Below are 26,377 nucleotides of genomic sequence, written 5' to 3'. Positions count from 1 at the left end.
GAGTGCTAGGCAGTGTTTTTTCACCCTGCACTGCTAGTCTCGTTGAAATAAGAAGCTTTTCCTAAGTAGTAGCTTATGGACTCCAAAAATTAATAATTAAAAGTCAGATATTCTTGCAGGATTTCCAGAACACTAGTCTCTGACTTTGCTGATTAATGAACTAATTGTAAAGCAGTCTCATACAAGCTTACCTTCTACCCTGTCACTGATTCTGTTTGGCTTCATCCCAATGTTAAAGCCTTTGACATTCTGCCTAAAATGTTGTGGCTTATCTACACATACATGCTTTTATCTTCCTCTCTCTCCTCCTCTTTCCTTCCTTCAAGGCTGCAAAAATTTCCACACTTTTATTCCCTTAATTTCAGTTCATGTCCATGGATTTGGTTTTCTCTATATCATTTCTTTCATATAGTCTTTATCTTCCCATTGTCTTTCATAATACTGTCTTCTGTAAATGTCTCATTTGTCAGTTTGCTTTTCATTTGCATTTTAAATACTTCACAAAATTTTTTATAATGAAAGCTATGTTTTGCTTCTTACATTTGTTGTACAAACACCACAGAAGAAGCCATTTAAATGTTTAACAAGGATTCTTCCCTTATATTGCTTTTACTATGTTTTTATTATGTTAACACAGTGCTCTGGAACAGAGTCAGACAGGCCCTACCAGATTCATTCCTCACCTGATGTAGTAGGAGTTGTGTCTACTTACTCCAAAAATGGATTTGAATTGCTTAGATCAATATTTAAGTCAGGCTTGCAGAATTTGGGTGCCAAACCCCCCAAATTCTGGGCTTTAATAACCAAACCCTCTGAGTCTGTAGTTCCATTTGAAGTACGATTAAATTCAAAATATAGGAATCAACTGAGCAAATGCAAATGTCTAAAATGTAGATATCTGAATTAGTTGTCTAGACTCTTTTTACAATCACAACAGAGAGATAAGCACTTTTCTGCTATGATTCATGTGACCTTTTAGAAACATATGAGATCAACTGACCCCTGCAGGCACTTGTTTCACTGCTAGTACTATAAGAGACCAAAAGACTTTTCAGATTATGCTATTTCAGATGTCCATTAAGCAACTATAAGGGGAATCCAGAATGAACAGCCCAGAAGATGTCTGTAATAAAAAGGCCTTAAGTTAGTAAGATGAATACCACACAAAACACTTCAGCCTGAATGTCACAGACATACAGATAGGCAGCTTTTCTGAACACTTGTTTAAAAGGTATTTTAATAGCAACCAAAGTTTTTCTTACAGTCTGAATTGTGGGTGCTGGTGCTTCAAAGACTAGGAATCTTTCTGTATTGGCAGAGATAATTTTTTTATTAACTACACGCCAGACGATTTGAAGAAAAAATCTGTCATAATATATCGTATTCTGCATCTAAAAATGAATGCCAACAATCCCCTCTAAAACTTAAAAAGGTACTTTTAGTGTACACTCTTAGACCATCTAGACCAGGGATGTCAAATTCATTTTCACCGGAGGCCACATCAGGCTCGCAGTTGCCTTCAAAGGGCTGAATGTAATTTTAGGACTGTATAAATGCAGGAGTACAGCCCTAAAATTACATTCGGCCCTTTGAAGGCAACTGTGAGCCTGATGTGGCCACCAGTGAAAATGACTTTGACACCCCTGATCCAGACCAACTCATTAAATTACTTTCTTCCTTTCAGTTAATGACATTTCGCTAGTCTTTATCAACATATATAATGTAATGTAATATAATATAATATAAAATAAACATTCCAGAAACACTTAAATCTGATTTTCAAAAAAAAAGGAAGGGCCAGGATATTGCTACCACATTTGTGATCCTAGGAGTAATCAAGAATAGTTGCTTATATCAAGTCTTATCTTTTGGCTGCCAAAAGAGCAACAGTTAGCACTAAGCCCCAAACTCAAGAAAATTCTACAGCTCTAAAAGTTATCCAAAACACTTGGTCATATTCTACATTGTGATCTAAGGGAGAGGGACCAAACTGAACTTTGTTGCTTTGTCATCCTGGCAAACACAATGTGGCTTTTAGACAGCTTTGCGTTTCCACACACCTTAAGCAATTCAAGCTCAAGCTTCAGCCTAGTGTATTTTCATCCTAGTACACACTGGGTCCTGGGATACGTGTGGAGAGATATCCTATAGCTGAATGTCACAACACCTCTTGCAGAACATCTCGAGCAGATTGTAGAGTTTTCAGAGAGCTGGGGGGTCAGGGTGATGAGCAGTGGACAGAATATGAACAAATGAGGATTCAACACCTAAAGCTGATTTTTCCTTTCTGTACTGACTGAATTCTACAGACTGCTGCATATTATGTTTGTGTCTTTAAATCCAGCTCATGAGCAGAGCTGCATGTTATGTTGCCACCTGGTGTAGAGTTGATGTAAAAATCCTTGCTGATTCCTGTACGAGCAAACGCTGTCACTGCAGAGGCACATCTCTGCATGGTCCATCCCAGCAATGTCGTAAGCTCCCTTGCTTGCTGACTCACGTCTTGGGAAGTAACCAGGTCTGAGGAAAGAAACTGCCCTTCAGCCTGCGATGATGCAAAGCAGGCAAGCACAGGGACTGCAGAACTTGCCAGAAAAGGGGAGAGAGGGAATGAAGGCTACAGGCAAACGAGCCGGAAGCATTCAAACCAGAGTGCAAATGTACGTGTTTACAGCTCTCAACAGCCAACGTGTTGATTCTGCCATAAGATGCTGGAGAGATGCTGAAACATTACGACTGTTGTACAATCACTCATGTAAATGGGCTGCTCTTAGAGGGAGGATGGAAGTCTGCTTCACATTAATCATTTCAAGCTTTTCTTGCACATCATTTCCCAAATGGATCTGTGTTTTATAATGGAAACCTCATTCAAATAACCTGCCTAGTCTTCCTTCGCATAAAGAACCTCTTAAAAGTGCTAAAGCAAGTACGGCACATATATCTTTTTTAAGACAGCAATGAATATCACAACTGTTATTTATAAAGATTATGTTTTCCTTAGGAACAGATCATTAATATAATTAAGCTTGGAAAACCTTTTACTTATTTTCAAATAAAACAGTTTAATTGCTGCCAACTGCTTTCTATAGACTCTTACAAGAAACAGCATTTTACCTTTCTTTAAAGCCCTACATGCTGACATAAGGAACAATTACACAACCAAAATCAGTATTCATTCTTCAGATACGATTTTAAATAGCAGATTTACGGGCAGCCTTGATGCTAGTCTTGAAAGAAGCTGATGCTGTGCATTTTACGGTCATTCAATACTCTGTAGCACAGTGGTGTTCTACTATCCCTGAAGCAGAATATGTCACCACAAATATGTTGTACATGTGCACCCTGCCACTGAAAGATCTCCAGGGACGTTGATCTTTTGATTCCCTATTAGAGAGACCTAACTGATCACATCTTCTCTATAGGTTAAAGGGAGTAAAGTAACATCGCCATAAAAATACTCGAGGTGTTTTTTGGCAAAATTGTTGACAGATCATTTTTGTCCTGGTTCAAGAGTGTTTCTTATAGCAGGAACATACCCATGACCCCATGACTTACAATGCTATTTTGGTTTATGCAGAGTATCCATGGCATTGTAAGATTTTATCAAGCTGCTTGTATTTTTTTCAATTCAGAAGTTTGCAACAGAAAATACTCTTTTAATTATTAAAAATATAAGCAATGCATTGCTATTAAGTACTTTACACATCAGATTATTTCACTGAAATGATGTATTCTAGTCACTGTAGTGCTACCACTATTTGCCACAGAGGAAGAGATGATTACTGAAGTCACATAAAGCCACAGAATGGAATTTAGAATAGAGTGGATGCAAGAATATTCAGGCATCTTCCATTGCAATTCTTTTCAGTACTCAGAACAGAATAATCATTGAAACGCCTTCCTTTTAATCAGCTGGTCTCCTGTTCCTCCCACTAAAGACAAGAATGCCAGTAGCTTCCAAACTATGTGGAACTTCACTGTCACAGTGCCCATATGCCTTACCTTTAGCCATTATTTTTTGTATAAAATTAGTATTTCAATTGCATACGAAATGCTGGTATTTTGAAAAAATGTTTATTTCAGTTGGAACAAAAAAAATTATTTTAGTCTTGAAATAGGTGATCTGTCAATCAGGTATATTTAATATTTCAGTTCACATGATGAGAAAGGAATCATCCTAGACCATGCAATTCTGAAGGTCCCACTGCACAAGGCAGTAGCCATACAGTCTTTTGAATTAAAGCCACAAAAGACACAGCTCAGTGCCTTCTGCCTGGCTCTTTGCCTCCAGACACTCGATGCTTCTGTCTGAAGCATGTAGAGCCATGGACCGAAAAAGAGATTGTGAGACTGTGTTGTACAAGGTACAGACCTATCTAGAGGCCAGAGCTGCATCTAACACTGCACGAGAGAAGACAGATCTTGTGTTCACACAGTAAACAGCTAAATAGTTAATCTGGTAGAGCCAAACAGTAATCACTACAGTATCCACACCCAAATTATTACAAAGCATCTGCTTTTCCATCACAGTAATCACAATAGGTGGCAGGGGATGGGGGGAAGAGAAAACACAGAAAAGATATTACAACAAGCTATAAAACTGCAGACAACACTAGAAATTAATATTTCATATAAGCTAGACTATGTTCACTTTGTACTTTGAATCCTTCAAAAACTGTTTCAAAGAACAGAGATGACCTTTTGTCATTAGATGTGCTAATGCTATCAAATCAGTTCAAGCTCTTTTCTCTGCCTCCCTTCTCCCTGTTTCTTTCAAAAAGGCACAGGACAGTAACAGTTCAAAACTAACTACTAGTCTGCACAGATTACTGTACTTTTCCTGGCTCAAATCACTGCTGTGACATTTGCTTGGCTAGAGCAGCATATGAACCTATCAGGTCATAAAAGCATGGAAAAATCTCCTTCCCTCTGTGAAAAATAATTGTATGTTCTATTGTACTATAGACTCCAACATTAAAGATGACTGGTATTTTTGATATGCAATTCAGAATCAGAAAGTTTCAACAGAAGGTTTTATCAGATACTCCATGAAATCTGCAGTGTAGGAGTAGGGTAATTATTGTCATTTCATTGCTCTCTCTCTATCTACAATTATCTCTTTATACTAGTAATCAGCTTTATACCATTTGATCTCCTTTGCTTTTTATCCATCTAATTACAAAGTAGCAGTAGATGTTTGCATCACAAAGTCTGGTTTGAGTGCTCCTTGCAATCTCCTTCAATTTTCAAATGTCTGCATTTTCCCAAAGATGTAAGACTGAAAACTAAACACATATTTAAAGGCTATGTTTTATGTGCCAATGGTAGTAATGTATTTTAAAAAATTATTTTATGCAGAAAGATTCATCATCTTTTTTTACACCAGCAGCGTGCAACAAAAATCAGCATGAACAACATGCCAGAAGCATACATCATCTCTGTTTTGAATAATACTCCTACATTATTGGGTCAGAGATATGGAACTTGTGCTCCGTTTCACTAATGTGCACCAGACAAACGTAAGCTTTATTGAAAAGTTAGTGTTGACAAGCATTTCAAAACACTGCAGTAGTTCTACATTTTTGTGACCGTATTTCAAACACCAAGCAAATACCTGAATTTGGAGGCTGAATTTCAGTAGTTACAGGGGTCAGAAAAGCTCATTTGAATTCAGTGATCTAAAATTGCTCTTTGGAGGACCTTTTATCTCACTCTTAACTGTATTCTCTCTTAAATACTAGAAAAGTGTGTGGAAGAAATCCTGCAGCTAGACATCCTGCCACACTTCATGACTACAAATGCCAGTGTGCTTCCTGCCCTTTGATATGGAGGCCAACTCAGTCCATTGATAAACAGCATTATTCCTTGTGACTCTTATTTTAGAGTTTAGGGATGGTTTGATCCTATAAATTTGTGTCAGGGTACAGTAAAGACCCTATTCCGTTTTGTCCAGGAATAATTTGGTTTATTACAAAATCCTCCCTCAGCTGTGACCTTGCAGAAGAGCCAGTCGCTGTAAGGGAAAATAGATCATGCTTTGCTTTGGTGTAGGCATTGGTCAAGAAGATACGATTGCAGCTGGATGTCAGGTTCAGTTTAGCATTCAAAAAAAAAAAAGTGCTGGGACAAGATCTGAGGTCAGTGCTCTTCCTATTCATGCAGACCTTACAAAATGCAGTTCCTCTTTAACTCAAATTTAACCCTAACTGGAACCAAAGACCCTATCATACAAACCTAAAACCAAATCAATTAAAAAAATATGCTCCTCTGAAACCATCCACTCTTTCATGGTCACTACAATGCATCAGCAAATGCAGTTCTTCCATTCTGCTTTTCTGGAAACTAACCTCAACAATAGCATCACAGGCCTTAGTGAAACACAATGACTGCACAATAATGAGGAGTCACTCAGGCTGCAGTTTTTGCTCATCAAATCATGCAGAACTTACTAGATGCTGCAGTTAAACACAGCCCTTTGTTGCCACTTTCTCTAAATCCCAACTCCAAATATGTCTCCAAACTGTTCTTAAACAAGTTCCATAAAAGCCACAAAAAGAGTCACCAGGCAGTCATTTCTATAGATTAACAGCTTTCATCCCCTTCCTGAAGATCTCAGTGTCCTGTACTGAAAATTTTCTTCCAACCCTGTCGGGTTCAAAACTGAACCTAATCCCTTTCCCATTTTCAGTCATAACCAGGTTTTGAACAAATACAGATATACTGGTTAAGACTTAGACAAGGTGTAAGGTTGGGGCTGGATTATCGTTTGGTAATCAAGAGCTGAAACGTTTGGTTCACTGCAAGATCTTCAAGAGACTACACTGCTGATGCCACAGTGGTAGGTAAGGAATGATTCAAATTTAATTTCAGAATACACTTACTTTATTATAACCTAGGAAAGATTCTAGTTATAACTAGGGTTACAAATTTACCAAAAAATATGGGAAATTTGTTTTACTTCTCGAGCTCCTAGGCCTATGGGAAAGTCTAATATTGGCAAGTCCAATTTCTACAGCATTTAATATTAACAAAGTCAGCACTTCTCTTTAGCTAATGCTAAACTGAAATTATGATTAATTTTTAGCAAAGAAAAATAGAATACCTCAAGTTAACAGATGGTTACTGTGTCAGTTGCTAGAATGGAGAATTGAGGTTGAAAAGGGCAATGCTTTCTATTAATTCTGACATTTGTTGGTCATTTGGTATAGACTGAAGTTATGACTGGGATTAAAGATAAGTTTTCAGAAAAGCAGAAATGAAGAATTTAGCTTACTGCATGAAAGCACATGACTGAGGTAAGGAAATATCTTATGTTGATGCCTATACAGACATTAGTGACCTGCTTGTAATTAGGGCTGAGCTTGAGGTAAGATTTGGGCAATCAATTTTGCATCAAAAATGCATAAACACATTATAAATACAACAGAGAACAATGTAACATATATAAAAACAGGAAAGTTATGAAAATGTAAAAAATATAACCAACATATGCCATGGTAAAAGATTTCTCTTGAAATCCCTGAAAAAAACTGTTAAAAAGAAAAAAAGCACAAAGATCATATTTCTACCAGCCTACTCATTTTACGAAACTATCCCTGGGATAATTTAAAACTATTCATTTATCTAGAGGCTGTGGTGGTCTTTTTCTTAGAGATGATCTAGAAAGTAGACATTTTTGCATTAATATATCTTACACAGTTTGAAAAGTACTCAAAAAAGCGGAACCAAAGTCTTGGGTTTTATCATGTTCAGTATGGCTCAGATCTAAGAGTGGGAAGCAGCAGAAGCAAAAGCACTCTACATTAGCAAAGCTTCACATCAGATAAAACCAGCAATGAAGTGGATACTGCAATAGTCAAGAGTTTTTGGAAAACAAACAAACCAACCTTGAAGTAGGAGTTTCACTACGGAAAAAAGGCTTACTTTAGGAGAACATAATGCCTCTAAGAGAGTTAAAATCTTGTGACAGTTTCCTTGTTTAACTGTGTTTCATAGATGCAAAAGATTCTAGAACAAGACACTGTAAATGTGTATAAAGGGCAAATTATAAATAACAACTCTGTGGATGTTTGGAAATTTTGTCTCAAGTTACCAGAGAAAATGTTTGTGCAATATAAGGTATATTCACATATTATGACAGGGATGTTTGTGGCTCTAGTGTACCAGATGGTACAGCTGTAGCCAGAGTTCAATGCTGTAAATTATTTTGAAGACATTTTCTATATATCACAGCTTGCATTACAAAAGGAACAATTAAGATGGTATCAGGATAAATGAAGGCTGGCAAACAGGACTCCCTGATGTCCAATAGAAAATCTTTAAAACTTGGCATTGAAATTCTTTTTATTATAGCCCTGACATAACAGCAATAAAAGCAAGTCTCTTAGGGAACACATCAAGCAGTCAGTGCTCCAACTGCTGACCCAGCAGCTCTGCCTCAAATGCAGGATGCTCTGCCACAGGCTAGACTGAATTTAACACCCGAATTCATTTAGCACATCTACTTAGGAAAGGTTTTATAAAAACACAGGATTGGAGAGAAATGCTGGAAGTCCCGAGCCCATAGTACCGTCTGTAACATCATTGCTAAAGTTATGTAAAGCACCTACTCAGGGAGGTTTTCTAGCTTCATAATTAGCATAAGTGGGAACGGGTAAGAATGAGTAGTTCCACCACAGAATACTCTTTTTTAAAACAAAACAAAACAAAACAAACTTCCTTCTCCACAGGAATGCCTTTCAACAGCTGTTCTCCAGCATGCAGAACACCAGGCTCCCCCACATTGCCTAGCCCAAGCTTTTAGGCCAGCACGGTCCCCTATGCCTCCACTCCCTCCCCCGCACTGACAAAGCCACTCGTCACCGCTTATGCCGCTCGCTGCCGGGCGCAGACCAGGATCACGAGGCCACCACAGGATCTCGGGGCCACCACAGCCTCCGCGGGGCTGCAGGACCGAACTCAACACGTTCCGGCCACCGCCCGCCCACACCGGTACCACAGCCCCGCCCCGCCCCGCGAGCAGCTCCTCGCGCCCCCGCCAACGGCCGGCCGCCACCCGCGCGCCAGCCCCGGGAAAGCTGCGGCCAATCAGCGCGCGGCAGCCGCCGGCAGGCGGAAGGCGGCGGGAGGCGAAGCGGCCGCCGGCGAAAGCGGGACGGCGCTGGGACGGGCTGGCACGCCCTTCCTCCGGCTGAGCGATGTAATTGGCTCTTTTGTCACCAAATTGCCCAATCAGGTGACGCTTTCTAAAGGGAGGCTGAGCCTATGAGAGAGGTGCTTCTTCTTCCGCCCCGATAGTTTGAAACCGTCTGGCTCGGCGGCCGGTGCCCGCAGGTGAGGGGGGGGTGGCCGGGGGTGCTGCGCCCCGGGGGCCGCGGCCTCCACAGTACCTTCTCCGTAACCCCGCTGTTCCCGTTCGGCGGCTTAGCCGCAACACCCCCGACCCCCACCGCCCTCAGGTAGGTACCCCTGCCCCCGGGTAGTCGGGCTGGTTGCTAAAATAAAAAAAGAAAAATATCCTCTCCTAATGCGGAACTGTGCTCCTTCGTGCCTGTCCACCCGTGTGACTGCCCGGCTGTGCCGCCCAGGTGTCTGTGTGACACCCTGCGGCTTGTCCTTGTGGTCGCTATTGACGTGACAGCGGCGGTCGCTGTAGCACCAGCTCTGCAGGCGTCAGGGTTCGTCGCAGAGATGTTGTAGTGAGGAGCTTAAAAACGTGGACTTGAGCAGTGCCGCTTTGCCATGGTGTACTTGTGAAGGGGAAGGAATATGTCCTATGTGTGCTGGGAGAGGGAGTGATTCTCTTTCCTGGGTGTTGAGTCCTGTGGTCAGAATGCAGCATTAAATTATTTTGACTTTTAGTCAAAAACAAACCCAAAAGCACAAATTCCTGATCACAGGGCAACCATTCAAAATTCAGGATGAGAGCAGCCATGGTGGGTCAGACCAAAGGTCTTTATAGTTGCATCCTGTTCCTAAAAGTAGCTCTCAACATTGTAGTTGTACACTTAGGTTTGGAAGGAACTGCTCTTAACAGGAATTCTTCCTTAGTGAAGTCAGACATATGTTTTGGCAGATGCTTGAGGAAGATTAGAAGAACACGGTAAGCATGAAGATGCTCCTCTCACCTGTCTCTCACCATATAATGATTTGCATCTTAGCAAATCAACTTATTGACCTGGAGGTGGTGTCTTACTTAATAACCCTTGATCCCTCATTCAGAAACCTATCCAATATTTTCTTGAACTTAGTGCTTGTTCACTGAGATCAAAGCAGACAACTTATTGTTAGCATGATGTGGCAATGATGTCTGTAAACATCTTAAGAGAAGTGTATTTATCTTAATTTATCATAGTAATCCAATCTGTCGTTCGGTACATTAGCAGATTTCTGGAATTTTAGGTTTACTGAGATTTTCACTGGAATGTTGCATAAATCAAAATGCAAGGTTAGACTCTAGATGCAAACGTTAGAGGTACAGACAAGCAAATCAAAGAAATGTGGGGAAAGTTCAAACTTAAGTAGTAACCTGTTAGTGGAACTTAAAGTGGCATTCCAGTAAGTAAAAGCAGTCAGGGGAGACCAAACAAACACTGGGAAGGCCTAGTCCATGGGTATAAAGAAAAGGGATGGGAAGAGGGGGCAAACATGCTGAGCTTGAGGTAACAGTGAGTGACTCTTGTAAGACAATGTCAAACAGGTAAGCTGTGGTTATAGATTTGAAGGTGAGAGTGACCTGGAGTGGAGAGGTAGCATCATTTACGACAAAGGAGCTTTTTGAGTTTTGGACAACCACAAGCTTGAAAGTAGCACTAGACCGAATGTCAAGGGCATGATCTCAGAAAATTGCAAATAAAAGTAGGACAGTGGTCTTAAGTTATTGAACAAACTTTTCAGAAGAAACCTTTCTTCTCAGCTTCCTTGAGCTCATCCGTGCTCACGTGAAATTCCATTCGCTCTCCCGTTTCTCAGAAGAATCTATGGTAGTTTAGATATTTTAAATTGGACTGAGAAGGAAAAACAACAGCGTTTGTAATTTCTGCCTGCAAATACACCTATAACAGCCAGTCTTTTGTGATCCTCCCTAGTACCCCCCCCGCCACACACATGCACATTTGAATACCTCCAGAACCTCTAGGGTACTCAGGACCCAGAATTTGAGAAACTGTATGAGTGGGAAGGCATATGGAGTAGAAGCTGACTTTTAAGATTACTGAAGAAGTATTTTTTGGTTATTAATAGAATTTATTGACTAAAGGAAGGAGGAGTGCTAGTATAAAGTTATTTGATTAAGTAGAGAGGCCAAAACCAAAGGAACAGATAGGGAATAATTTATGGGAGAGAGGAAAGAAGAAAATTATCAGAGCAGGAGACAATGAAAACAGAGCAGATGAGGAAGCTAGTATTTATTCTCTCACCTACACACCTGTATACAGCAATGAAAGTATTTAGTAAACCTTCCCAAGACTTCATATTTTGTACTTAAAAAACGCAGTTGGTATATAAGGGCTCAGCAGGAAGCAGGGAGAAGGTAATCATGTCTTTTAAACCTTGGGCTGTAGGAATTCTCAGCATTTAAAATTGTTTCTATACCATTTAAAAAATGTCCGTCTTCAGCACAGGAATGAACTTCCCATTCTGAAAGGTGTATATACTCATGGCAGAGAGAGCTTTTGTGAGGCAGGGAGAATCAACTCAACAAAAAGACAATTTCCTTCTGTATTCCTACATAGAGAGCTATGAGATTATTACATTTTTTTAACATTTTGAAAACAAGATGATGATGCTTAAGGAGAGTATTCCTTCCAAATTAATGACAGTACAATTAGCAATTTAAAAATAACATTTCTGTCAGAAAATGCATCCATTTAAAAAACAACTGAGAATATAATTGACCATTTAAAGGTCTCTCTAAAAATAAATTTTCCTTGTGTGGCTGTTTGCTACATTGTACAAGCAGTTGGTTCCTCTGTTTATTTGTGGTGGTCTTCCTGTGCTTACTCTCTGCTGACAGCTCCCTGCTCAACATGACTCATTATTATTTTTCATGTGCATCAGGCAACTATATCACTCTGCCATTCACTCATTAACAAATTCACTGTGCTTAATACTCAGTTCCCACTCATTCTGTAATTCCTTTCATTCTCCTCATATCCTTTAGAATTCTTTTTCCCCATATCCTATCAAGTTTTATCACAAGAACTTCAGTTCTTCACTGAAGGACTTACTCAAAGCTGCAGTAGATTTAAAAGAGACATATATCTTTCAAGAAGACTTCAAGTTTCTTCTCAGTTCTACATCACCTGCTTCCCAGATGTTCAAAGAATACCTCACTCTCTTGCTTAGAAATTGCTGTAGTGCTACCTGAACCTAAGGCATTATCTGTGCTTCCATATCTGTTTTTCTTCGTGGGCCTATAAGACAAGAAGAGTCAAAAAAGTGGAGAGAGACTGATGTTGACCACTAAGTTAAGGCTTCAGGGTATTGAACTGGAGTGTTCAGGACATCTTCTCAGGTGGGGCTGTGGTTGACGTAGTTCAAGAGTAAAAAATTGCAGTGTAGCTTAGTCATTCCTGCATTGCTCTGTCGGAATTTTGTACTGAAACAAACTGATAAGCTCCAAAACAATACAGTGTGAATTAGAAGGAGGAATTGACACAGGAAAGTATCTGTAAATGAAAGTTTCTCTTATTCTTGATGTATCTGTTTCTTGTTTTTCCTCTAGCAGTGTATTTTAGTTACTATTGACGTAAAATTTTATATTGCATATCATGAAGCATTAGGTATTAAACATATTCAATCAATGCAAAATAAAACTTTCATATTGTTGCTTTTGGATCTTCCATTGTTTTATTTTAGAGTTAGTGGAAGTCTTTTCATGGTTTTTAGTATCGTTTGTATAAGGCAGTTTCCTACCTAGCATTATAGAATGAGACTGTATGATCAGTTTAGCCCACCGAATGTGTATTGATGTGTTTTCTACATCAGAATCTCTGTCTCTGGGGAAAATGTTGGTGAACATACAGTAAACATGTTGGAATTAAAAAATGAAGTTCAGCTTCTACTGTTTTATAGACTAACTTTGTGCAGAATGTCATCAAATGAGGAGAAAAGCACAAGTCCAATTTTGCCAAAAGACTCTGTTTGGGGCAGTTCTGTTTCTTCAGATCTTCAGGTAGGAAAGAGGCAACCTCATTTAGTTCACTGTTATGGCATTTTATTTGGCAAAGCATGATTAAGAGAAAGTCTAACAAAACTTGCATCTTTTTTGTTTTACGAACACAGGAAAATAGTAAAAATGTTAGTGAAGAGAAGCAAATTAGACCAAAAAATCCAAGATTAAAATATCTTCACTTGGATTCTCTTTTGTGCATTTCACAAGAAATTTCAATTTATGACAAAATTCTTATCTAAACCTAAGAAGTTGATCAATGACAGCTAAAAGTAAAATGATACCATTTTTTTTTTCTGGTGTTATTTCTTTATGTGTGTTAAGTCTGATCAAGAAGAAACTGTTTTTAAGGGATGAAGTGTGTGTGTTAGACTTCATACATGATGTTGTAAGAACTGATTCATTTTAATGAATGTATTTCCTTTGGAGTAGGATTGTGGCCAAGTTAATCTCAGAAAGGAAATGTTATTTTTGTTTTCTGCATCAAATATGTCATTATATGCTAGAACTATAAAGTGGGGTTTTGTGCTTTTCTGTGCTCAGCATTATTTTGAGAGGAAGGAAGGATACTGAGTAAAGTCTTATTCTTTTGAAAGCAGCAGATTTTTATTGTTTAGTAATTGGTTGTTCCTGTTTGAGTAACGGGTGGGGTTTTTTCCCTTTGATTGGATTCTATCCAAAACAGGCTAGTTTGAAGAAAATAAGTTTTGCTAGTTGCCCTGTAGAAATGCATCTCCACTTTTGTCACCTGGTAGAATGGGCCTGTACAGCACAAGCCTTGTTAAATTAAGGGGACTTTTTCTTTATGTAGATTGACTTTGTCCCTTTTGAACTACCTGTTCATGGGCAATTCACTTCTGTGGTTTGTATGCTTCTCTGCGGTCATATCTCATGGATAAGTTCTCTTAACCCATTTTCAGCAATAGTAATTAATCTGTGTTTCCAATGACTTTTGTAGTTGGAAAACAGGATGAAGATATTGTGCAATAAATTTTGAAAAAGCAGACTTTACTTTTGTGATCTGGTTGATTATCAAGGAGGTTCTAAAGCCACCTTGTAGAGAATAATGAAGTAAACTAATATTAATGAATGACTGCTTTGCAACTGAGAACAGGTCTTGAATAGAATAGTTCCAGTTGGAAGGGACCTACAATGATCATCTAGTCCAACTACCTGACCAATTCAGAAGTTAAAGCATGTTATTGAGGGCATTGTCCAAATGCCTCTTAAACTCTGACAGGCCTGGGGCATCAACCACCTCTCTAGGAAGCCTGCTCCAGTGTTCGACCACCCTCTCAGTAAAGAAATGCTTCTGAATGTCCAGTCTAAACATCCCTGGTGCAGCTTTGAGCCATTCCCACGTGTCCTATCACTGGATCCCAGTGAGAAGAGGTCAGCCCCTCCATCTCCACCTCCTGTCCTCAGGAAGCTGTAGAGAGCAATGAGTTTGCCCCTCTGCTTCTTTCTCTCCAACCTAGACAAGCCCAGAGTCTTCAGCAACTCCTCATAGGAGCCTGTTACTGCTGAAAAAGAACACTGGGGTCACAGCTAAGCAATAGGAATATTGGCAGGGAAGTACTCTACTTCTTTTAGATAATTTTGAAGGGCCTTTTTTGTTTTGTTTGGGCCTTTTAGATAATTTGATGCCTTAAATAGAGGCCAGGTTATTACCTTTTCCTTATAAAAAAATCCACTGGCTTTCAGAGAATTTCCATTTACTGATGATTGAGTTGCAAGACTTTGTCCATTTAATCCATTCTTTTCCTGTTGTTCAGTAACCTTGACTGCAATCCTAAGGGCAAATTCTATGCAGCATCTGTAGACTTTTATAAAATTTTAAGAAGGAATTTAAAAACCAAACCTCCTGAATGCTCTTGTGCCCTTTGCTCATTGCAACACTAATTTATTTACTTCTACAAAACCAAGATAGTATGCTTTAAATGATCAAAACTTCTCTGACCTTCCAGCCTTAGAACTATATTCCCGTAGCCTTATGCTCTAACAGAATTTTTGTAGTTGACATAACAGTTTGACAGCATTGTTTGAAGTGGAACTAAGACTAACATATTGGCTTTTTTATTCTACTGAATTTTGCTGCAGGGAATTTTGTATGGATCCTTGTAGTTCCTGGTTGAGTAAATCATCTGAAGATAACTATTTTCTTTTTCTGACATTTGATAAAATCTAAACTGTACTTCCCTAAAACATGGATATGGAAAATTTGATGATTTACTGATGCACAACTAACTATATGTTCTATGTGGAATGCAATACTTCCTTTTGCTTATCAAAAAGATACAATATGTATTTGTTTGTAATTATATAGCTTCACATGCATTTCAATTTTAACATGATAGAATACAAGATGGGAAATAGAAAGGAAGCTATAATTCAGCTAAAATGCACAAAACCTAGCTTCTTTAAGTGGCGTCTAATTAGTTGAAACCCACATAGAAGTAATCATTACACTAAAAGTTTTAAAATATTATCCTTTTCAGCTGGTAGATCCAAAAACTTATTACATGTAATTGGTACCTTTAACTGATTGTTTCTACTCTAACTTTTCCCAGCTTGAAGAGGAAAATTTTTAAATTCACAGTTGGTTTCTCAGGTTTGACCACATTAGGATACTGAACAGAATTAGTAAGATAGTATTAAGTGAAGAAAGAATGACTACTAGTGTCCTGGTTTAGTACTTTCCAACTAGCATTTTTTTCCAAATGTTTTACTGGTGGTTTTGATTGGTTTCAGCATTTAACTGCTACTGGAGCTTTTAAAATTAATTACTGGATTGTATCATAGAATCATAGAAAGTCCTGAGTTGGAAGGGACCTGCAAGGGTCCAACTCCTGTCCCTGCATATGACAACCCCACAGTTCACACCATGTGTCTGAGGACATCGTCCAGTCTCTTCTTGAGCACTGTCAGGCTTGGGGCCGTGACACCTCCCTGGGGAGCCTGTTCCAGTGCTCCACCACCCTCTGGGTAAAGAACCTTTTCCCAACGTCCAACCTAAACCTCCCCTGGCACATCTTCCTGCCGTTCGCTCAGGTTCTGTCATTGGTCACCAGAGAGAAGAGCTCAGCACCTGCCCCTCCTCCTCCCCTTGTGAGGAAGCTGTAGCCATGATGAGGTCTCCCCTCAGTCTCCTCCAGGCTGAACAAAGCAAGTGACTTTAACCGCTCCTCATATGACTAACCGCCTCTCATACTGTATCTTTAAGTTATAGTACAGATTGTTCACAGTTTCACGTTGAACTCTAAATACTTGCATTCTGAAAATCTGTTTAACTAGGGGATTTCAAAAACATGTTAATTGGCTTACTTTCCTACATAGTATAGTGCCATATACCAGTTAGACTAATTTATAACTTCTTAACTGGAAAGCTTTTATTTTAATTATATATACACATTCCCTATACCTATGTGATTTAAAAAATGCATAATATAAGGTGACAATTATATCTAATCTAAAGGAAATACTGGATAATCAAATGTCTTTTGATAGGCTTTAGAACTCTTGCCAAAGAAATTGTAATGTTATGGAATGTGAAATGTGGCTGTGTTCAGTAGCATCTTTCTCATGGCTATAAATATACGTATGTTTCTTTTCAGTAATACTAATGCTTAGGAATAGTATCAGGTGATTAATAGCTTACAGAATCTGGAACTTTTTTTTTAGTTCATGTTTTTGTTTAAGGTGCCTATTATAATTTCCAATTCTGACATCTAGGAAAGTCTCTCTGTGTAACTATGTAGTTGTAATTGGAATGAACATGAAACAATAGAAAGCTAAATTATTATAATCATGGTTAGAAAACAGCTTGCTTTTGCAACTTTAAGGGAAATCCTCTTAGTTTTCACCATAATAATAATAATAAAACTCGAAAACCATTTCCACTCCTTCATACATAGTTTTTAGAAATGTAATTGCAGTTTTATAAGTCTTTGTCATCATTTTGTGACAGGATGAATATGAAGAGCTGCTTCATTATGCTGTAGTGACTCCGAAGTTTGAACAGCGTGTCTTGAAGAGGTCAGAACCTGCTTCAGAACTGAGAGCAGGTGTCAGATTTGCAGCTGCAACAAATTATGCCATTAACCATAAGACTCCAGGTAGTATGTGCAAATCTCTGTGTTGAGCTTACAAGAGCAATGATATAACTTTTTTTGAATTAAGTTTTCTAATAGCTTCTGTCAGAAAAAATATACATAGCTGATATATAGTATATTTACATTTTGCACAAGAAATTTAGAAAGGCATATTCACTGAAGAATTCTCTCTCTGACATTGTTTTCAGATGATAGCATTGGTGTGCTGATGTTTCTCTGTGGTTCGTGATGCAGATGTTTAAAGTGGTTGGTGTAATAATGCAAAAAGGATTGCCCTTATTTACAGTATGCTTCACTGAAATTCGACGGGTCACAACTGGTTTTGCTCATACCTGTGCTGCCATGATAAATTAATATTTAAAATAGGATTATTTGGAAGTAGGTGTTACCTTAAAAGGGCTTTGCATAATGACTAATTGTATCACCACATGAATGTCATTCTTGCTCTTTTAGTTCAATCACTCTCTTCTAGTTTTACTTTACTGGTTAGTATTTAGGACTGTATAGTGTCCTATGATGCGTTAGTAACACTGGTACTTACGGCTATATGTTGTTTGCTTTTATCACTAGCATTTCGATTGAGGAAGCTCAGTTAATTTTGCTTCAGAAGAAACAGTAAACAATCGTGCCTGCCTTATTTCTTTACTAGGGAGTTTAGCTTAATCAGGAAGAACTTACTTTAAACTAACCTCTATTCTTTATCATGCAATTTCGTTATAAAAATATTTACCTACTCTTTTCTCTTCACTCCTCTTTTTGTGATCCTTGAGGATGGGTTTATCTGTACTATTTAGAGGAGCATGGGGTGCAAAATGTGCGAATAATTTTACTACTAGAGACTAAGCAGTCTTGAAGTGCTGTGTAAATCTGGTGCTAATCATTATCTTGGAATAAATGTTTTTCATGGCTAATGTATGGAAGAACTCTTGGCTATGCTGATCAGAGCTAAATAACTCTCTGCTAGGAGGAATTTACCAGTGCGATTGCAAAGGGAAATGCAAACACCGGAAGCTGTTTATTTCATATCAGAAAAAGAACCATGAGTAAAAATAAATCTATCTTCTTAAATTGTACTTTGTTTTCACTGGAATATAAAGCAGGCTTAGTAAGCTGTCAATTACCATTTAGTCAACTCATGTTAGTACAATATAATTTTTAAAAAAATCTAGAAGCAGGTTCTTAAGATAAGAAATAGTCTTTAAAGTGAGGGTCTTAGTATTGGTTATGCTCTGTATCCTTCCACAATGAGTCTGTGCAGTGGACTTTAGGTACATTCAGACACCCAGGCCAATACCTCTCTTTCAAGTATGCCATAACGAGAAATGTTCTATCATTTTTATAAACTAATGGAGAATCTTAGTCCTTAAGGGCATCACATCTGTAACTTATTCCCATGCAGAATTAGTGTGGTTGTTCTTCTGAATATCAGACTGCCACAGGAATGTAGGAGGCTTGATTTTGGTTTCATTGAGAGAATGGGAACAGAGATTTGGAGAGAGAAAATATTCTGTAATCGATGTAGATCTGGACTTAGAATATGAATAATGTTCGAAAAACTTCTGCCAACCTAAACGTTTCAAGTGCAGCCTTTGCATTATGATTTTTACATATTGAAGGTTATTTACTTAGTCCAGTGTAGTTATGTCCTGTGTGGAAATTGTACCAAGTTGCGTAAGAAATCAGATCAATAGAAGCTGCTGGTATTTTGTACTATGACAATTATTCTTGAACAGTCAAAACTTGTAGAAAAATTTCCTAGAAGGAGAGCAGTTGCTTTGGGTTTAAAAAGTTATGATACAAAATATTTTTATTGGGGGAATAAAATATCCTCATCTCTTTTATCAGATCTAGGTACCAAAAATTGCAGTCTGATAGATTCAGCTAAAGGTAACGTTTAAACTGTTTGTGATTTCCACAGCAAAAGAATATTCTGTGGCTACTGTCAAGAGTCTGATACTCTCAGAGGAGGTTTGTTTAGATCCTGCACATGGGGAGGGTTTAGTCTTCTAATACCAGTTTACTTGTCTGAAGTTATTTGCTGTTACATGGAATGCTGGCTTATCAGAGTGATAAAGCAGTATCCTGAAATCACAATGCAAGCACCCGTCACAGTCTGCTTGGCTGTCTCAAATTTACATGAGAGCATACTCTGTAAATGAAACTTTATTTTCTGAGCTCGTTAGGAAAGAAAACAAATACATCAAACAAGGGCTCAATCCCTTTTGTACAGACTAGTCTAACATGAAAACTTACTAATTCATCCCTTAGTTCATGAGGTTTCTAACTCACAAGTTCTCTATTTAATAACTTCCAACTTGTAGCTCTTACCCTACGAGCAAAATAGTTGCCTTACAGCGAGACTGCTCATCCTTCCTCCTCCATCACAGCGCAGGCCTCCCCTGTATCACACCAGGAAGCACAAAAGCCTCAGCAGTCCAGCTGCTGTTGGGTATGCTTCATAAGCTTTTTGGGTAAGCTGACATATTTATATCTCCCATATTGGAAGTTTGTTCCATAACATTTCCATTTGTCAGTGGATTCTGAGGGAACTGCCAGACAATCGATGTGCAAGGATTATGGCTGCAGGAGACAGCAAGCTGCAGGTGATAACGGCTGCGTAATGACCTGTAGCCCTTCTGTCCATCATGTCCTGCCTACATGCTGCTCTTGCCTTGACCTAATGGCACTACTCCTAGGATACACCAGGCTTTAGCATGAGCTGTATGTTAGCCAAAGTCTGAGCAGGACTTGGTGAACAGTCACAGCATAGTAGAGTAATTGTAATAAACAGTTAGATAACAGTACCAACATGATTCCTGTTACTGGTCTCAATACTCTAACCATCATGACACTGGGTGTCCCCAGTTGCCGTGAAAGACTGTGTAGGTTAAAGCCAGCTCAAACCCCTTGTTCTGTTGAAAGTTTGTTTTTTCTGGTTGCTCAGTTTTTATACTGTATTGGACTGAGCCAACACTTCCTGCATTCTCATCTGACTAGCACAGAAATGCATTCACACTTCTTGGTCAACTAAGGCCACTTGAACAACCAGTGGATCCACTCAACTGGTATGGCCATTTATGAAAAATGAAGGCCACCCTCTGCCTTTCCTATGTTAAGTTCAGTTATCTTTACAATAACTGTTGTCACTCCCCGTATTTTTCCCTGAGCTTCATGAGCATAGTGCCCCTGAATCTTCATCCATTGTCACACTAGCAGATTGCCAGGATTCAAATACACTTGCAAACTTCTTAAGTTGTACAGCAGTTCCAGTCAGCTGCTGGAAGCATTTCTCAGCCTGAGAAGTTTTTCTTAAAAGGGGAATAGAAAATTTCAAGCCCAGCTGTGTCAAATTATATTACGGAGCAAATTGCAGCTCAGGTCTTGTCCCCAGTGCACTCTCTGTGTAGAGTTTTGTCTCCCAGTTTGAATGAAACATTGTTTTGTAATGGAATATTTGTGATGTGTGATACTACTGTTCATAAGAAAGAAAATCAGAATCAAAGTACTAGACTTGTACTTTTTTTGGCGGGTGACTGTATACTCAGTGTTCAATCATCGTTGTCTGAAGATAAGATTTTAGCCAGCACTGTCTGCTGTCTCTTTAATTCTGTGAGAGAGGTGGTGCTCTTGTGGAGTCTTTTGTTTTTCTCTTTTTTCTGGGGCCAAACATGTAGTCTATGAACCCTTTGTTCCTTTTGACTGCCTACTGGTATGCATTAGAAGTGAGAGGACAAATTTCCATTCCCTTGATTACTTCTCTTGAAATATTTGAATGGAGTTATATTTGAATTTGCTTGGTATTACTGAATAAGAATAGTCATTTGCAAGCTGTAGTTAATTGTCATGGGAGAGGGAAAAGACATGCTCTTATACTTGATGGTGATCAAAATTTTGCATTGTGGTTTTATGTGTTGTTCAATGCAAGGAGCCGCATATTGCCCTCAGTTATAGACACTCCGATATTTATTACCTTTGCAAAGGGCAGCACCTTGCAAAATACAATTTGTCTACTGTTTTTAACCATTTTTTTCATTTTAAAAATAAAAAAGATTGTGCTCTTGATCTTCTCAAAGGATGAGGCAAGGAGAATATTTACGTGGCCCCATAATGCTTCTATTAACTACACACTATAAATAAATTTCTGATGCTTTGCTGCTGTATCAAAACATAGGTTTGCTGTTTAAAATGTCACTGTCATTCTGGAAAAGAGATGTCTTGTATCTCCTTGAGACCAATCTTGAAACAATCTAGTTGTAAAAAGAAGGTTATTTCAACTTTTTTAAAAGAATCTGACAAAAATCTGTCCAACTCTTCTATATAACCTCTACTACTGATTGAGGATTATTGCGTATTTGGGTGGTGTTTGCCCCAGTGTTAATGGCCTCTGAATACATTTTTCTTTTTTCATGATACTAGTAACAAGACTTTGGATGGACAGTGAGAAAGTAGGTAAATTCAAGTTCAGTGCCATACTTGCGATACTGATCAGTGGGACAGATTAGCAGGTTGTTTCTGAAGGGCGGAGAGGGTTTTTTGTTGTTTAGCTCCATTCTTTTGGCATTGCTACGTGCTCATACTACAAATCAGGCTCTTTGATATTTCTTCTTTCCCTGTCCAGCTCTAATGCCATTGCTGTGTTAAAATAACAAAATCGTAATTTATTAGTGTAGTGTTCTATAACTTGGTAAAATAAAATGCACGTCTGTGCTGAGTATAGTGTTGATGCCTCGAAGTTTTCTCTTCTGTAGATCTTCTACAGCTTGCAATGTTTCTTTTCCCTTCTCCATGTGATGTTGTTATTGAAAACAACAGAGTTTCCAGTGCCACATGATGCTTTCTTAAATTGAGTTCTGTTTGTGTAGTATTCTTTGGTCTGGCATTTTGAGTTTCTCCTCAGGTTTTTGAAACTGAAGTGAATGTTAGCACTTCAAGAGTTGAAGTCTAATTACTCTCTATTTGTTGCAGTAAATCTAGTAATACATAATATCTTCACTAAAAGCTTCCAGTCAAATGAGAAAAATAAATGGAATAAAACATGCTGTGCTATTCAATTCAATGTCCAAATGCTTTTAAACCTTGAAACCTAAAACTTAATTTCCTGTTCTTGTTACCAGTTTAGTTGATTAAATTTGAAAATGACTAAGACCGGAGCAGTAAATTATTTGTAGCAAAGATGTGTAATGATGATTCATACCCAAACAGTGGGAAAATTCCTTCTCTTCAGAGTACCAGTCCTCAGTATTGATCCATTAAACTTGAGAAGATTTCTTGAAAAAATATATATTTTAGCAAATTGCTACCCTCAGCTTGGGCCACTGATAGCAGATCATGTGTGAGAACAATCTGTGAGAGCTTATTTACTTGATGAAAGCACTAGAAGAACATTAAAAAAAAGTAGTACTGGGATAACAGTTATCTGGAAAAACAGCTAATAACCGCTACTATAAACAAAAATACAGTCTAGAGATTTGTCAGAGTAGATGCAAGTGGGAGTTATTTAATGGAGTACATTTTTATGCTTTTTCATATCCAAATAGTTCCATGTCCTTGATGACTTAGTGCGTTGTAACTAAATGGCATCATTTAGTGCAGAACAGGGACAAAAGGAGAGCATTAGGAATAAGAACAAAATTATTATGTATACAACTAGAAAATTATGTCAATACTGGAAGGCCAAGTAGTAAGTGATAGGACAAGAGGAAACGGCCTCAAGTTATGCCAAGGAAGGTTCAGATTGGATATTAGGAAAAGAGGTGTCAGGCATTGGAACAGGCTGCCCAGGGAAATGGTGGAGTCACCATCCCTGGAGGGGGTTTAAAAGGCATTTAGATGAGGTTCTTAGGGACATGGTTTGGTGCTAGAGTTGGGTTATGGTTGGACTCGCTGATGTTGAGGGCCTCTTGCAACCGGAATGTTTCTATTCTATAAATTAAATTCGACAATGATATAAACATGTGACAGATACACTCTGTGGATTCAGTGAAGGATACATCCTATGGTGAATGGTAAATACAAAGAGTCGAAGCTGATTTAGGATATTCTGAACATAGGGAGGGTTAATGGGAACCAGCAACAAACTTGTTCTACTGCCATCACAGACTATGGCGATTGTCAGTCTATGTTAATATCCTGTTTTTATTGGTTACATTTTTTTCTGTTTTTTCCTTGCAAATATCTTGGAAACTGTGCTGTGAAAATTGGATATGTTTGTAAAACAAGCAAATAATAAAAGTTTAAAAATAAAAACAAAGCACACATTTTACAGCAATGTCGCAGTTGAAGGAAGAACACAGTGATTCAGGAATAGGAACAAGCAGTGAAGGACAGGACTGGGAATACTTGATAATAGTAGCAATGCCAAGTAGTTTATATTGTGAAACATCTGCCAGATTCTTCATTACTGAAATTAGATGTATTTCAAGTAGTCTGGTTCATCTGGCTAGCATGTCGTATTTTTGGAGATCTTTACAAGCAACAGTGTTCAAATTCTGCCTTTAGCTAAGCAATACTTCTCTTATTTACAGGGGAAGCAATGAAAAAAAGCCAGAATTTGATCTTAATATGCTGATATGATTAGGAAGAATCTGTTTATTGACTTCTGCTTATGTAATGGGGCAGGGAATTTAGTCTAGAGAAATGGTGTATTAGATGGGGCTACTTTAGCTCAAGCCAATTTTAATTTTGTGGTGTTTGACCTACAGTATGTGACCTGGTGAGGAACACCAAAAAGCAGTTATAACTGCCTCTGCATCACAGTTCTTCCTTATTTCCATCTTGTTTTGGAGCATGAGTGTAGTCATTGCAATTCAGCTTACTTGATGTGGGGCAGTATTAGCCAGACAGCTTCTCTCACTTCCTTTGAACGGGAGGCCTGACAGTTACAGTAACTGTGTCAACCATCAGGCTCAGCCTTGAATAAATTAGAAACACACATTTCTGGTGTCCACTGAAGATACTGCTCTGTGACAAATAGTTAAGCTTATCTCTGAATGCTTGTAACAAAAATAGTACCAGTCCACTACGAAACCAGTTGGATAGACAATACTTGTTTTCAGAAGGGAAGAATAAAATTTTGGAGGTTTCTCCTCTCCATTTATGAAAGAAGGAGAGTATTCTTTTGAAGTTGTCCAGATTGTTATTAATACCAGGAATCTGCTAATCCCTCTTCTTTTCAAATTTTTCTATTCAGCTGTCCACTCAAATAACAAATTTTCTGTCAGGAATAACTAAATATGAAACAAGATTTAATTTAATCTGTTTACTTAATTATTAACTTCTTGGCCCATTTTTTTTTTTCTTCCCATCAGTTGGAACTCACATACATGCCCATTCGCTTCTGGGCATGGATTAATTTTTATTGCAGTGGTAGTTAGCCACAGCACCTGAAAGTGAGGCCTTATTGTTTAAGGAACTACATGAATCCGTAATAGATATTCCCTTTCTCAAAGAGTTTAAATCTAATTAGATGAGCAATTTAAAGCCTGCAAGGAAAATGGATGCGAGTACATACCAACATTGAAATACATCCAAAGGTTGCATTGGGAATGCACAAAGTAAGGCCCCTGGCCTCAGGAGTTTACAGTCTCATTAAGGAAAACAGCAAAAGTTTTTAAATTTTTGACCTGAGATGTTAATCAACAAAAAGTCTTTACTGAGACAGATGGCTCTTGTTTCTGGCAACGCTATTTTTTGGTGCTTTCTGTGAGCATCCTCTTTAAAATGAAATTACATTAAAAGACTGTTCTTTAAGGGAGTGGCAGTTTTGATTTGACTAATGTTACAGTAGGACTGTTGGTTTAAATATACTTTGTCCTGAAAACATATATTTGAATTAAGTTTGGTTTACATGGGGAAGGGAGGTTTCTGATGGCTTTATTTTGTTGTTGTTAATGCCTGGCTTCTGGCTTACATCCAGAATGCAGACCAGTTAGCATTTTCAGACTATCACTCCTTATTCTCTGTTTCATTTTAGTTTTAATATCACTGAAGGAGCCTTCTGAGGCCAACATGGAACGACTTTGCCCTGGTCTTTCAGAAGAGACTTCTTCACAAGGGTCCACACATGGTCCAAGAGAAATCAATGAAACTGTAACAACTGAATTAATTTTACCCGATGAAAAAGTAACTCAAATAGAAAGTATACTAGATCTCTGGAGTGGAAGTCTTAAGGTATTTATTTTGTATGGAATTCTTAAAAATCATATACAGATATCAGTGTGGTGTAGAATAAGCATAAGTGCAGGAAAAGTTGCAGTGTGACTGCACTGGGAAATGATAGTTTTATTTTTGATTGTTTTTGTTGTGCATTGCATATAAGCATTAGAATATCTTGTTTCAGAACTTTGGAATAACTTTCTCCATTAGGGATGTTCAGTTGCTATCATTCAAAAGGTCATTATGTTTGCTAATATTTAGAGATATAAACAGCCTGTGTAATGGAGGGATCGCTGTAAATATCCACGTCTCCTTAACTGCTAGGTGTTTTAAGATTTAAAGATTAGGGAGGAAGGAATAATTTTACTAATTGCACTGCTGTCACCCCTTTAACTTTTCAGACAAATGTTCTGACTGAATTGAGAAAATGGAGACTTAGTTTGATTGAACATTACAAGCTTCAAATGAGAGAAGAAAAAGAGAAACAAACTGCACATGTGAGACAACTGACCAACGAGATGGAAAACCTGAAGGAGCTGCTACATACTTATGAAATATCTATTGGCAGAAAAGATGAGGTGGTAGTTCAATTTAATTTTAAAAATATCCACACTGAATTTTTTGATCCATCTCTTTGAACAAAGTTCTACTTGCAGCAAGTAACATAAATAAGAAAATAATATATTTAGACTGTAAATTAGAAAAAGGATTACTGTTGCTAATAGTGTTGTATGTTTTGCATTGTTTGTTCTTAAGTGTAGGATCTGTTGTTGGTCCTTATTTCTTTCATGAAGATTACACGAGCTTACATGAGTCTATTAACTCTCACACTTGAAAAGCATTTAATTTTTCAATGACTGGATGTGTTTTCTTGAAATTTAAATGGGCATCAGTCTCCTAAATGTTACAGAGTCTCTGTTCTAGGATTCTTAAGAACTAT

General features: G+C 38.1%; 1 protein-coding gene and 1 long non-coding RNA gene across 6 annotated transcripts in view; one reads left to right on the top strand and one right to left on the bottom strand.

Moving 5' to 3' along the window:
- Positions 1-9,146, bottom strand: part of LOC136002368 (uncharacterized) — a 32,153-nt gene extending 23,007 nt beyond the window's left edge. For 3 of the 4 annotated variants that reach the window (XR_010607901.1, XR_010607900.1, XR_010607902.1), the window contains exon 1: positions 8,863-9,146. This is a non-coding gene — a long non-coding RNA (uncharacterized LOC136002368). Of the gene's footprint in view, positions 1-8,847 lie in introns of all 4 variants that reach the window. The other variant, XR_010607903.1, reaches the window with a different exon arrangement.
- Positions 9,147-9,297: 151 nt separating this feature from the next.
- The window catches only part of POC5 (POC5 centriolar protein), a 30,204-nt gene continuing 13,124 nt past the window's right edge, over positions 9,298-26,377 (top strand). Inside the window, exons 1-5 of one of the 2 annotated variants that reach the window (XM_065657037.1) lie at positions 9,298-9,333; positions 13,075-13,174; positions 17,139-17,286; positions 25,256-25,452; positions 25,839-26,015. In XM_065657037.1, the coding sequence (XP_065513109.1) occupies positions 13,091-13,174; positions 17,139-17,286; positions 25,256-25,452; positions 25,839-26,015 (606 nt within the window). In that variant the 5' untranslated portion in view covers positions 9,298-9,333; positions 13,075-13,090. Of the gene's footprint in view, positions 9,334-9,389; positions 9,459-13,074; positions 13,175-17,138; positions 17,287-25,255; positions 25,453-25,838; positions 26,016-26,377 lie in introns of those variants that run through there. The other variant, XM_065657036.1, reaches the window with a different exon arrangement.

Source organism: Caloenas nicobarica, chromosome Z (assembly GCF_036013445.1).
Source record: "Caloenas nicobarica isolate bCalNic1 chromosome Z, bCalNic1.hap1, whole genome shotgun sequence".
Classification (NCBI taxonomy): Eukaryota; Metazoa; Chordata; class Aves; order Columbiformes; family Columbidae; genus Caloenas; species Caloenas nicobarica.
Note: the sequence above shows the minus strand (reverse complement) of the source record. Positions and strands in the feature narration are given on the sequence as shown.